The sequence below is a fragment of the Bison bison genome, unplaced genomic scaffold (assembly GCF_000754665.1).
Source record: "Bison bison bison isolate TAMUID 2011002044 unplaced genomic scaffold, Bison_UMD1.0 scf7180017864218, whole genome shotgun sequence".
NCBI lineage: Eukaryota > Metazoa > Chordata > Mammalia > Artiodactyla > Bovidae > Bison > Bison bison.
Window position 1 is genome coordinate 4,907,283 of NW_011494790.1, and position 12,834 is coordinate 4,920,116.

The 12,834-nt window shown below is 41.4% G+C and overlaps 1 protein-coding gene across 6 annotated transcripts in view; it reads left to right on the top strand.

Moving 5' to 3' along the window:
* Positions 1 to 6,322: 6,322 nt before the first annotated feature.
* Positions 6,323 to 12,834, top strand: part of SREK1 (splicing regulatory glutamine/lysine-rich protein 1) — a 48,690-nt gene continuing 42,178 nt past the window's right edge. For 5 of the 6 annotated variants that reach the window (XR_825727.1, XM_010845543.1, XM_010845544.1 and 2 more), the window contains exon 1: positions 6,323 to 6,649. Coding sequence is in view for 4 of the 6 variants with exons in the window: in XM_010845543.1 (XP_010843845.1) it covers positions 6,489 to 6,649 (161 nt within the window). In the remaining 2 variants the exon portion in view is untranslated. Of the gene's footprint in view, positions 6,650 to 6,714; positions 7,379 to 12,834 lie in introns of those variants that run through there. The other variant, XM_010845546.1, reaches the window with a different exon arrangement.

Here is a 12,834-nt window from a genome sequence, read left to right on the forward strand (position 1 = left end):
CATTTCTAGCAATACTTTACTGACAGCAGAGTGAAGAGCTTTGGGCATTTCATAGTGGAAAATTCTACTTCGATTTTTATTGTTCTGTTAAGTTTTTAAGAAGGACAGCTAGGTCTAAATAGTCAACCAGGGTAAGACTATAACATGGCTGCTCTTAAAATTTGCAAATATTCCTATGAATCCCTGGGGAAATAAATTCTATAAGAATGTTTATTCCTTAAAAGTTTTAATAAATGTATCTTTGATGTTTCCTCCAAAACTTATTGAAATAGGTCAGGAAAAAATTTTTCTTTAATTTGGCTCATTAGAAGACCACATTCTATACTAAAGGCTAAGAAACTGTCTTGCATGTCAGATTTTATTAATATACAGTGGGAACTACAGTGAGCAGAATTCCCTGGGACATAGGATAGATAGCATGATTGAGAAATAAACATATTGTTTTAATTAAAAAAAAACCAAAAAACCTCTCTTTATGTTGGTCTTAACAGTCTTCTGTGTATATGTCAGTTCAGTTCAGTCGCTCAGTCATGTCTCACTCTTTGTGACCCCATGGACCGCAGCACGCCAGGCCTCCCTGTCCATCACCAACTCCCAGAGTCCACCCAAACCCATGTCCACTGAGTTGGTGATGCCATCCAACCATCTTATCCTCTGTTGTCCCCTTCTCCTCCTGCCTTCAATCTTTCCCAGCACCAGGGTCTTTTCCAATGAGTCAGCTCTTCGCATGAGGTGGCCAAAGTACTGGAGTTTCAGCTTTAGCATCAGTCCTTCCAATGAACACTCAGGACTGATCTCCTTTAGAATGGACTGGTTGGATCTCCTTGCAGTCCAAGGGACTCTCAAGAGTCTTCTCCAACACCACAGTTCAAAAGCATCAACTCTTCGGTGCTCAGCTTTCTTTATAGTCCAACTCTCACATCCATACATGACTACTGGAAAAAAACCATAGCCTTGATGTAGTTACTTTGAAATTCTTTTGTTATGACCTATTAGGCAACATAACGGCTTCCCCTGGTGACTCAGATGTGAAGAATCTGCCTCTCAGTGCAGGAGATGCGGGTTTGATCACTGTGGGAGGAACCGGCAACCCACTCCAGAATCCTGACCTGGGAAATCCCATGAACAGAGGAACCTGGTGGGCTGCAATCCATAGTTGTAAAAAAGTTGGACACAACTTGGCAACTAAACAACAACAATTAGGCACCTAGCTGAGTATCTGACCAAGAGAAATGTTAAATAAACAATGTGATTTATTCTCCCATGAAAGGGAAACTAGGTGGCTGAGAAACAGGGATTGGGAAAGACAAACTGTATCTTCCCTTTTTGAATACCCACTTAAGCAGCTGTTAACATATACCCTTTCGAGAGATTCACAGATGAATCAGAGGAAGTAATAGCGATACTGTGACCTTTGCCTCTCTAAACTGGTTCACCTAGTTGCTGCCTCAGTAGTCACTTACACGTCTACAGTTAGGCACGCTGTATTCCTGATTTTGTCATCCCTGCAGAATTTGACCCTTTTTAATCATTCTTTCCTCCCTTCTCTTCATTTTTCCTCATTAAAACTTTTTCTTCCTTTAACTTTTGTGACTGTCCTCCCTTCTAATTTTCCTCCTGGCTTGGTTTTGTTTTTGGCTGTTTGTTGTATTTGTCCTTTTAATGTTACTCAATGCATTTCCCTTGCCTGGCTAACTGTATCTACTTTCAAGTTTAAATCACATACTTGGTAGCTCAGATGGTAAAGAGTCTGCCTGCAATGTGGGAGACCCAGGTTTGATCCCTGGGTCAGGAAGATCCTCTGTAGAAGGAAATGGCAACCCATTCCAGTATTCTTGCTTGGAAAATCCCATGGATGGAGAAGCCTGGCAGGCTACAGTCCATGGGGTCACAAAGAGTCAGACACGACTGGGTGACTTCACTTTTCACTTTTTCACTTTATCTTTGTTCTAGACATTTTCCTTAAATTTCATTTCAGGAACTTGTCCATGATGGATTTCAATATTTTTTTTCCTTCTTCTCTACAAATCTGCTCTTCCTTTTTATTTCTGGTCCTGAACTAGGGCACTGTTACATAGTCCCTCAGGCCAGAAACAAATTCCTCCCTCTGCTTTACCATCAATGGTAGATTACTAAGTCTACTAAATAATGTTTTATAACCTTCTAAACCAGTGGTGCTCAAAAGGGCTTCTTGGATCACTGGCAGCCCCATCACCTGGGAACTTGTTGAAATTAAAATTTTCAGTACCCATCCTCCCACCGCATCCGCAGATGTACTGGATCAGAATATCTGGGGATGGAGCCATCAGTCTGTGTGTGTGTGTGTGTTTTTTTTTTATATTTATTTATGTTTATTTATCTGGCTGCACAGGGTCTTAGTTGTGGCATGTGGGATCTAGTTCCCCAACCAGGGATCAAACTCAGGGCCCCAGCATTGAGAGCTCGGAGTCTTAGCCACTGGACCACTGGGGCGAGTCCCCACCAGTCTGTTTTAACGTGCCCTTCAGATGATTTTGATGCACGTGAAAGTCTCAGGACCAGTGTTCTAAACAGGTGGTAGTTAATACTGGGATCCATGGCTGGGCTTAAGGAAGATCAAAAAGCACTTGTAATTGTATCTAAAACCAAGTGTATGTACATATATATTTTTCTGAATCAATGGCTTTCATTTCGTTTATTTTTAAAAGTGTTCAATGACCCCCCAATTTAGAACTGTCCCTTGCTGTCATTACTACCACCACTTATCCTTTGAACCCGTCCCTTTTATCTTTAGTTTCCACCTTTTTCAACATGTCTCCATTTCTCAGGGATGGCAATCACTCTAGGAATCTGACATATTCACGCTTTTGTTCAAACATCTTCAGTGGCTCCCAACAACTAGTGATGAAGTGCCCTCTCAGCATGACAAACAGTATCTTTCAGGAAGGCGTATTCTTTCCTGTGTGTCTCTAGTTATTCTTCAGCCCTTGGACTGCAATACTAAACTCTGAATATTGTGGAGCTCACCTGGCTCTCGTATCTTCCTATTTTGCATGTTCTTCACCTCAGTTTAGAGTCTGTCACTGCTCCTCCCTCCCTCCTTGCCTGGCTAATTCCTACTTGTTCAAGATTAAGTGCAAACAGCATCTCTTCTGGGAAGCCTTCAGTTGGCACTAAGTTTAAGCAGCCTTAGTGTATGCTCCCAATTCTCCTTGTGCTTATCCCTCTGGTAGTAATTCTCAAACATTTTGGTGTTAGGACCCCTTTATACTCTTAAAAATTATTGAAGACCCTAAAAGATTTATGGGGTATCTGTACATATTTATCACATTAGAAATTAAATCTGTAAAATTTAATATTTAAAAACCCATTTAAAAATAATTATAAACCCATTATGTACTTACATAAATGATAAATTTTTTAGCCTGTTCCAAATGGCTGTGGTGGAGAAGGCAATGGCACCCCACTCCAGTACTCTTGCCTGGAAAATCCCATGGACAGAGGAGCTTGGTGGGCTGCAGCCATGGGGTCGCTAAGAGTCGGACACAACTGAGCAACTTCACTTTCACTTTTCACTTTCATGCATTGGAGAAGGAAATGGCAACCCACTCCAGTGTTCTTGCCTGGAGAATCCCAGGGACAGGGGAGCCTGGTGGGCTGCCATCTGTGGTGTCGCACAGAGTCGGACACGACTGAAGCGACTTAGCAGCAGCAGTAGCAGCAAATGGCTGTGGAGCTAAATTATGCATTTTTATGGTAAAGTGATATTTTCCAAAAAGAATTTTGAGAAGAGTGGCATTGCTTTACATTTTTCAAAGCTCTTTGATGTCTGGCTTAATAGAAGACAGCTGGATTTCCCTATCTGTTTGTGCATTCAATCTGTGTGATATGTTTTGGTTGAAACATATGAAGAAAATCTGGTCTCACACAGATAAGTCGTTGGAAAAGGGAAAACTATTTTCATTATCTTTCTAGATGATATGAGATATCTGGTTTGATAACTATCCCAAACTGGACATGTGATTGTTTCCTAGAGCGCAATTACAACATGGATAGAATCTGAAACCATATCAATTAACTTGTTGCATTTTGCTACAGTAAAATCCATGGGTCTATCTTCCACTTTGATAACTCTTTTTAATTTTGTAATAGCATGTATTGGTTCTGTTGAAAACTGCTTCATTGAGCTATAGAGATTTTCAAATGGGCAATTATAATCACTATATAATGTGAAAAAACACATTTGTTAATATCACTGGTGTTTTTAGCAGAAAAGTTTAAATACTGGAAAGCTGTCAAGCTCTAGATGGTGGATACAAATTTTTAAAAATTTGCATTTTTGAGTGAAAACTCCAACAATCACACAAGAGCATGTTCTGGAGATGCATGATCCTACTTGGGCATGCAGCAGTAGTACTTCCCAATTCTTCACATATTAAAAAGAGGTGGGGGACTTCCCTGGTGGTCCAGTGGTTAAGACTCAGGGCTTCCAATGAAGCGGTTAGGTGAGTCTGATTCCTGGTTGAGGAACTAAGATCCTACCTACATGCTGTGCAGTGAGGCCAAAAAAAAAAAAAAAAAACTAAATTAAAAAATAAAGGTTTTATAAAAAAAAATAGGCGTATGCTAGGGTGAAGATTTTGTAAAATTAATACTTTTTACTACTTTTCCAAAGACAATTATGTATTTATTTTTGGCTGCGCAGAGTCTTCATTACTGCGCGTAGGCTTTCTCGAGCTGTGGCCAACGGGCTATTCTGCAGTTTGGGAGCACACGTTTCACACTGTGGCAGCTTTTCTTGTTGCAGAGCGTGCGCTCTAGGGTGCACAGTCTCAGCAGTTTTGGCGTTAATGCTTTGTTGCCCCACAGCATGTGGAATCTTCCCCCGACCAGGGACCCATGTCCCCTGCATTGGTAGGCGGATTATTAACCACTGGACCACCAGGGAACTCTGTCAAGGGCATTCTTAAACTAGCTTATTAAAAAAAACCCATATATTGTGTATGCTCTGAGTGCAAGGAGGAGAATACAAAATACCACTACAGTGTTAGTCGCTCAGTCGTGTCCGACTCTTCCTGACCCTATGGACTGGAACTCGCCAGACTCCTCTGCCCATGGGGATTTCCAGGCAAGAATATTGGAGTGGGTTGCCATTTCCTCCTCCAGAGGATATTCCCGATCCAGAGATTGAACCCGGGTCTCCTACACAGCAGGCATATTCTTTAACGTCTGAGCCACAGGAAAGTCCTTGAATTCCACTACAGTAAGTCCCCCAGTTAAGAAAAAGTTCCGTTCTAAGAGCATTTAAGTCCGATTTGTTTATAAGTCCAGCAAAGTTATCCTAGGTACCCAACTCATGCAATTGACTATATAGTACTGTACTGTAAGAGGTTTATAATACTTTATGCACAAATAATACATAAAAAACTAATAAACACACACAAGAAGAGTACCTTGTAAAGTGTAGTAGTACTGCCAGTATACCTGGCATACAGGGACACTTGGCATCTTTCAAAGTTTGTAACTCAAAAGCTCATACGTAGAGGGACTCACTGTAGTTGTGCAGTTTGACACCACTGCCTTGATTTCTGCTAAGGTGCTGGCTTTACACCATCAGTGCAATTCTCAACAAAGTGAAGAAAATCAAGTCTTCATATTGTAAAAATGCTTTTGACCGTACAGATTCATTGAAAAGGCCCCCAGGACCTTCCAGGTTTTGCGGATGGCATTTTGGGAACAGCTGCCCTATTTTCACATACTACTGTTACTTGTGTCTCGTTAGGTTGCAAAGTCTGTGTGGATCTTCTGTAACTGTCCTTAATGTGTTCGTGTCTGTCTGGTACTTAACACTCAAATATTAATACCTGCGGAATGAGCTAAAAAATGTTACAAACGACAACCGCATAGCCTTCATCATACTGCTTTAATTCCATCTAAATTTACATGTTTCGTAAAATTTTCTGAGTTTTTTTATGAATGGGACGCCGGTCAATTTGTTTTTTTATATAGGTGGGGAGGAGGAGCTGCGTGAATATAATACTGACACGTTATAGTTCAACCAAGTATTTAACTGCGATGCTCGAGAGTCATCCCTTCTTAACAGCTTTGCAGCAGCAGGCCTCTTGACTTCCCAGTCTTAGCTACTATAAAGACTGGAAAGAGGTGGTTCTCTTGTGTCTACAGGAGCACAAGAATTTGATGGAGTCGTAACCAGGGAAACCCTCAATCAAAATCTTGGCGGGGAGAAGTGCAGCAGGACCAACAGCCTTACACACCCGGGAGACCCAGGCTGCAGCCTCGCGAGATCCGGTGGGTTGCCAGGGCGACGCTTCCGGCTGGCGCGCGCAGCCCGGAGAGCAGGGGAGTTGTGAAATGGGCGGCTAGACCTGCCCGTTGCCGTGAATTCGCCAGCGGGAGCGCGCTCGCGGCCGCGCGATCTCCGCTTTCCCGGCTCCGTCGCTGACGCGTTGTAGACGTTGGGGAGGGAGGCAGCGGCAGCGCGGATCAGGATGAACAGCGCCGGCAGCTTCGGCTTGGGCTTAGGCTTCGGCCTCACCCCTACGGCGGTGATTCAGGTGACAAATCTGTCCTCTGCGGTGACGAGCGAGCAGATGCGGACGCTTTTTTCCTTCCTAGGAGAAATCGAGGAGCTACGGCTCTACCCGCCCGAGTAAGTGCTCGAGCTCGACTGGGGGAGGGGCGCGGGCCCGAGCGAGACCTCGGGAACCCAGGCGTGGGGGAGAGCGCGGACGGGGGCGCGCTGCCCCGTCACGTGACCACCGGGTTTCCCTTGGTGCCCATGTTTGATTGGGGCACCGCGGCCCCAGCCCCCGGCTTCTGTTTTCCTGGTTAGTCGACTTTCGGAGGTTAATCTTTGCACAGAATCCTTACAAAGGACTTAGAGGGGTTGCCTTTTCGTGCCTCCCGGCCAGTGGTCGTCGCCGAGTCCTCGAATTAAGTGCCGGGCTTCCCCCGTTTTTTTCCCTAACTTAAGATGGCCGCAGGTGGGCCCGGAATAGTCCTCATGGCAAGCGCCTGATGGGTTTTTTGCAATGGAAAATCGCGGAGACTGCGCCTGAGAAACTATCCGATTCTTAGGGCCTCAGTGTCGGGCCGTTGTTGCCTACGGCTAATGACAAATAGAATTAGGGTTATAGTTGTTCCTGGGCCTGTGTTCACAAATTTAGCATCTCCAGAGGTTAATCTAACCGAGCCCATCCATGTTGTTAAAGATTCATGTCTGTTCACCCTTTTGGCATCGGATTAAAATTTCCTCCTAGAAGGTCACACTGCCCTGAACCTTTCAGAAAAAACAGTAATCTGTGCAGGATTATTCCTGCTGTATACTTCTAGAAATCCAGATTTGGGATGGCATTCTCTGTTATCAGACACTTCCCAGGTAGTGTACTTTGAAGTAAGATTTCCCTTGTACGGTAGTATCAGCTCACAAAATTTGTAAGAGGTTTCAGGGTTGTTTATTTTCTTACGGGCATAAACTTTTAAAAACTAGTGTCCAGAATATGAAAATTTCTCAGTGTTTTGTTCATTTCATCAAAATCGTTTGAAGAAAGGGATAGTAGTTGCCTAAGATTTCTGTTATTAAAAAAATTGTGTTTGATTTTTGGGGGTATTTCATAGTGATGAATGTAGATCTATTTTCCTTTAGTTTTCTCTCTCTCTATACCGCATTGCTACTGCATAGATAGTGATAAAAGTTGGTGTTGGATTTTTAAATTTTACTTAAGTTTTTCTTCTCATTTTTGTTTCAAAGTATTTCATGCATACAGAAATGCTGAGAGAATAACTCCCATGTTCCCTTCATCTGTATTTATAGTTAGCCACAGATTTCTGTCTCCCTCTCCCCACCTCTACATACACATCCCTTGACAATTCACTCCTCAACAATTAAATGTGAATCTCTTATGTATATGTCCTACTTTACCACAGTGCTGTTAATGTATCCAAGAAATACTTGACAATATATAACATCTAAATTTTTTCAGTTAGTGTGACGCCTTTTCTCCATTTTCTTTTTCTGATTTAGAAATAATCAGAGATCACTCTGTACGTTTGATTATTTTCTTTAAATCTAGGACTAAAGAAATCTTTAATCTAGGATTACTCCCCCTCTGCCCCCTCACACCGGTTTTTTTCCCCAGTCATCTTTTTAAAAGTTTTTCATGACATTGATATTTTGTCTTGTAGTTTGTGTTGTAAAATGATTCATCTTGGCTATATAAATTGTTTCCACATGAATAGATTCAGTAATAACAGTTTTGCCAAAAATAGTTCATAAGTGGGTGCACATACATCTGTATTGACTCCTCATCACATATATAGCTTTGGTTAGCTTATATAACTTCTGAAAGTGCTTTAAGCTTTCTCTTCATTTAGACACTCAGAACATTTCTGAATAATTGAGAACTGTTTGGAGGGTTGCTGTATTCTGAACGAATTGGCATCAAATAGTAAAATATTTTGTACATAAACCTTTGTAAACTAACCTTGCTTTCAAGGTTGTGATAATGTGTCTTATGGGCAGAAGAAATACATCACAGAATATTCTTCATTGAGAACATCACACCACTCACATGGTTGAAAAATGCGTTTGGGTGGCAATATGCTGCCAGTTATCTGACATTTAGTAAAATGGGCTATTTTTTGAAATCAGATGTTAGTTGCTTGGAGTTTAAAAGTGTAAGAGAATAAAAAAGCTGGTTACTTAAACAGTGCATTGAAACAGAATTACTGTGTCACCAGCTGTAATGCATTTTGCAGAATTGTAGCATAAATGTAATACACCTAGGCCAGGCAAAATCTTTGACCAGTTATTCTATATTTGCAGTTCCCCTATTCCTGTTTTTCACAAGTATTAACATGCTTTTCTAGTGGTGTGTTTTCTGTTTGCTCTGTAGTTAAGTTGTCATAAGCTGGTCCTTACATTCTGTTTGCAAATTTGGGCTGAAATGTATAAATATGCAATAGTAGTAGGTATTTTGAAGACAGAATTCTTTTTTCAGTGTTGTGGAAATGGTATTTTATGATTAATCTTTGAAAGCTGAGTAGAAATTGATTTGTTTTAAATTTGGAACTATATTTCTTTAATAGAATGTGAGAATAGTTTCTCATTTACATTTTAAGGATGCAATTGCTAATATGAAAATTCAGGTTTTAAATTAAATTTTCTTTTTTTGGCATGAGGCCGTAATTCAATTTCTGTTGAAACATTTAAGAATTGGAGTAGACATTCATTGTAAATATTAAAAATTGTTATTTGTGCTGCTAGATGACAAATATCCAGACTTTTTATTTTAGTACAATTTAGTACTGTTTAGTACAAATGAATCTCATACATCTTGAAAACCTATTTACAATGGTAAGAAATTTTTGTCTTTTTTTCAGTAAGCTGTTTATAGAGGTATAATGTGTAGAAAAGTGCATGGATAAGGGTATACAGCTTGATCAATGTTCACAAAGTGAACAGATCCAGCACGTGGATAGGATTCTCTGCGCCCTAGAAGTTCTCCTGTGCCCCCTCAGTGCACAATACCTATAGGGTAACCTAGTCTCATTTCTGCCATCAACCCCGTGTTGATTTTTTTTTTTTTGGCTTGTGGGTTTTCTTCACTTCACTGGTCTTCAAAAGCATTGATAAGGTAAAAGCTGTCAAATAGCTAAAAGTATAACCTGTATCGGAGAAGGCAGTGGCACCCCACTCCAGTACTCTTGCTTGGAAAATCCCATGGACGGAGGAGCCTGGTAGGCTGCAATCCATGGGGTCGCTAAGAGTCGGACACGACTGAGCGACTTCCCTTTCACTTTTCACTTTCATGCATTGGAGAAGGAAATGGCAACGCACTCCAGTGTTCTTGCCTGGAGAATCCCAGGGACGGGGAAGCCTGGTGGGCTGCCGTCTATGGGGTCACACAGAGTCGGACACAACTGAAGTGACTTAGCATAGCATAGCATAGCATAACCTGTATAGTCACATTATGAAAAATTCAGACAATGGAACACTGCCAGTGACCCTAGGGCCCTGTCAAAGCCTTTCTCCATTTCCAAGTGTTTCCCTTCAGTCGTTTTTATATACATTTATCTTAATATGAATGAGTTGAGTGAAAGTCGCTCAGTCTTGTCCGACTCTTTGTGACCCCATGAACTATACAGTCCCAGTCCATGGAATTCTCCAGGCCAGAATACTGGAGTGGGTAACCGTTCTCTTTGCCAGGGGATCTTCACAATCCAGGGATCAAACCCAGGTTTCCTGCATTGCAGGTGGATTCTTTACCAGCTGAGCCACCAGGGAAACCCAAGAAGACTGGAGTGGGTAGCCTATCCCTTCTCCAGCAGATCTTCCTGACCCAGGAATTGAACTGGGGTCTCTTGAATTGCAGGCGGATTCTTTACCAACTGAGCTATTGGGGAATCCCTTATCTTAATCTACTGTAGTCAAAAGAATATATACACTGTTCCTGTCAACTTTTTTTACTCAGTAAGCATTTTTCATATTGTTGTGTTTTATTTATTGTAATAATATTTAAAGTCTCAAGTGTGTATGTGTGTGTTTGAAATTCTGTCATTGGGTTTTAGCTAGAAGTATTTGAAAATGTGTATTTTTGATTGTCCAGTGTGATTGGAGGGCCTCTGGCATTTAGTGGGTGTCAGTAAATCACAAGGAAGTCTTATAGAAAGGACAATTGAGCCATCCATAGTATCACTGGAGACCTGTTGAGAAATTGTTAAGCTAAGCTAAGTCACTTCAGTCGTGTCCGACTCTGTGCGGCCCCGTAGACGGCAGCCCACCAGGCTCCCTCGTCCCTGGGATTCTCCAGGCCAGAACACTGGAGTGGGTTGCCATTTCCTTCTCCAGTGCATGGAAGTGAAAAGTGAAAGTGAAGTCGCTCAGTCGTGTCTGGCTCTTAGCGACCCCGTGGACTGCAGCCTACCAGGCTCCTCCATCCATGGGATTTTCCAGGCAAGAGTAGTGGAGTGGGGTGCCATTGCCTTCTCCGAGAAATTGTTATGTATCAGTTAATATTTTCATACATAGAACTACATACTTTGTCCATGCTTTACATTATATCTTTTTTGATAGATTCTCAGAGGATGTCTAGAAATGTAATAAAGTGTTGGAAAATCATAGTGTTACCACATTGAGTATTTTTTTAAAGATTGTACAGTGTTGTCACCATGTTTAGTGGAAAATTAGATAACCAGTTATGTATGTGCATGCTTAGTTGTGTCTGAATCTTTGCCATCCTGTGGACTGTTTCCCCACCTCTGTCCGTGAAATTTTCCAGGCAAGAATACTGGAATGTGTTGCCATTTCCTATTCCAGGGGCTATTCTTGACTCAGGGATTGAACCTGAGTCTCCTATGGCTCCTGCATTGGCAAGCAGATTTTTTTTTTACCGCTGCGCCACCTGGGAAGCCCAGATAACCAGTTAGGATCCAAGAAATTTAACTGATGCTCAAAAAGTTGGTTCTGTGATTTGTGCATTAAACTCTCAGTGAAAAATTCTAATTTTTTTTTTTGAAAAGTAATTGTAGAAGGTTTTTATTTAAAAAAATGATTTAACAAATGAGGTCAATATAAAATCGGCTATATTTGAGTACTGTTACTTTCTTTAGAGAAACATGTTTAGACCAATAACATATTTAACCCCTTTTAAAAATTAAAACTATAGGTCAGGATTGCATTTGAAATGATAATCATATTTAATTTTTAAAAAAGTAAACCTTATTTAACAGCATAGATATACTAGAGAGAAAAATCTAAACATAAGATTTGGAAATCTGCTGCTGCTACTGCTGCTAAGTTGCTTCAGTCGTGTCTGACTCTCTGCGACCCCATAGACGGCAGCCCACCAGGCTCCGCTGTCCCTGGGATTCTCCAGATAAGAACACTGGAGTGGGGTGCCATTTCCTTCTCCAATGCATGAAAGTGAAGTCGCTCAGTCGTGTCTGACTCTTTGCGTGACCCCATGGACTGCAGCCCACCAGGCTCATCCGTCCATGGGATTTTTCCAGGCAAGAGTACTGGAGTGGGGTGCCATTGCCTTCTCCGTTTGGAAATATATTCATTTATAAATATAAATACAAAGTTGTTTGCTGAGATATTTGTATTTAGGCCTGCCACTGTATCGTTTTTGGCTTCCCAGGTGGCTCAGTGGGTAAAGAATCTGCCTGCAATGCAGGTGACACAGAAGACTCAGGTTCGTTCTCTGGGGTTGGGAAGATCCGTGGAGGAGTGCATGGCAACCCACTCCAGTATTCTTGCTTGGAGAATCCCATGGACAGAGGAGGCTGGTGAGCTATGGTCCATAGGGTCACAGAGTCAGACATGACCCAGATGATTGAGCATGTACACACACTGGATCTTTTTAGCTTATAATATTCAAAATAAAGGAATGTTACTACTTCTGAAAAGCTTCTATGTTTACATTTTTATAAAGTAGATACTGTGTTGATTTTACTCTCCATTTAAGGAAGGTAATTGGAGATGGTGAAGAAAATTGTTTTTAGCACTAGGATCCATTCTTTTACGGTAATGCTGTTCAGAACAGACTGGCATCTTTTTACCAGGTTTTGGGCTTCTGAAATCTCCATAGCATATGGTTTATTAACCAGTCCCACATTTCTTACTCCTGTGGGTGTTTTAAATTTGAAATGATGTGTTTCAAGCGGGGTATTTGGAATTGTTTGCAGTTTACAACAGTGATGATTCAGATTTCCATTCTTTTACAGAAGGATCTGTCAATTTAGGAAATAGTTTCATTGGTAGCTTGTTAGTTTCTTCAAGTGCTAAAAGAGTTTATACTTGTTGCAATTGCTAGGGCCTTCATAGCTCCTTGT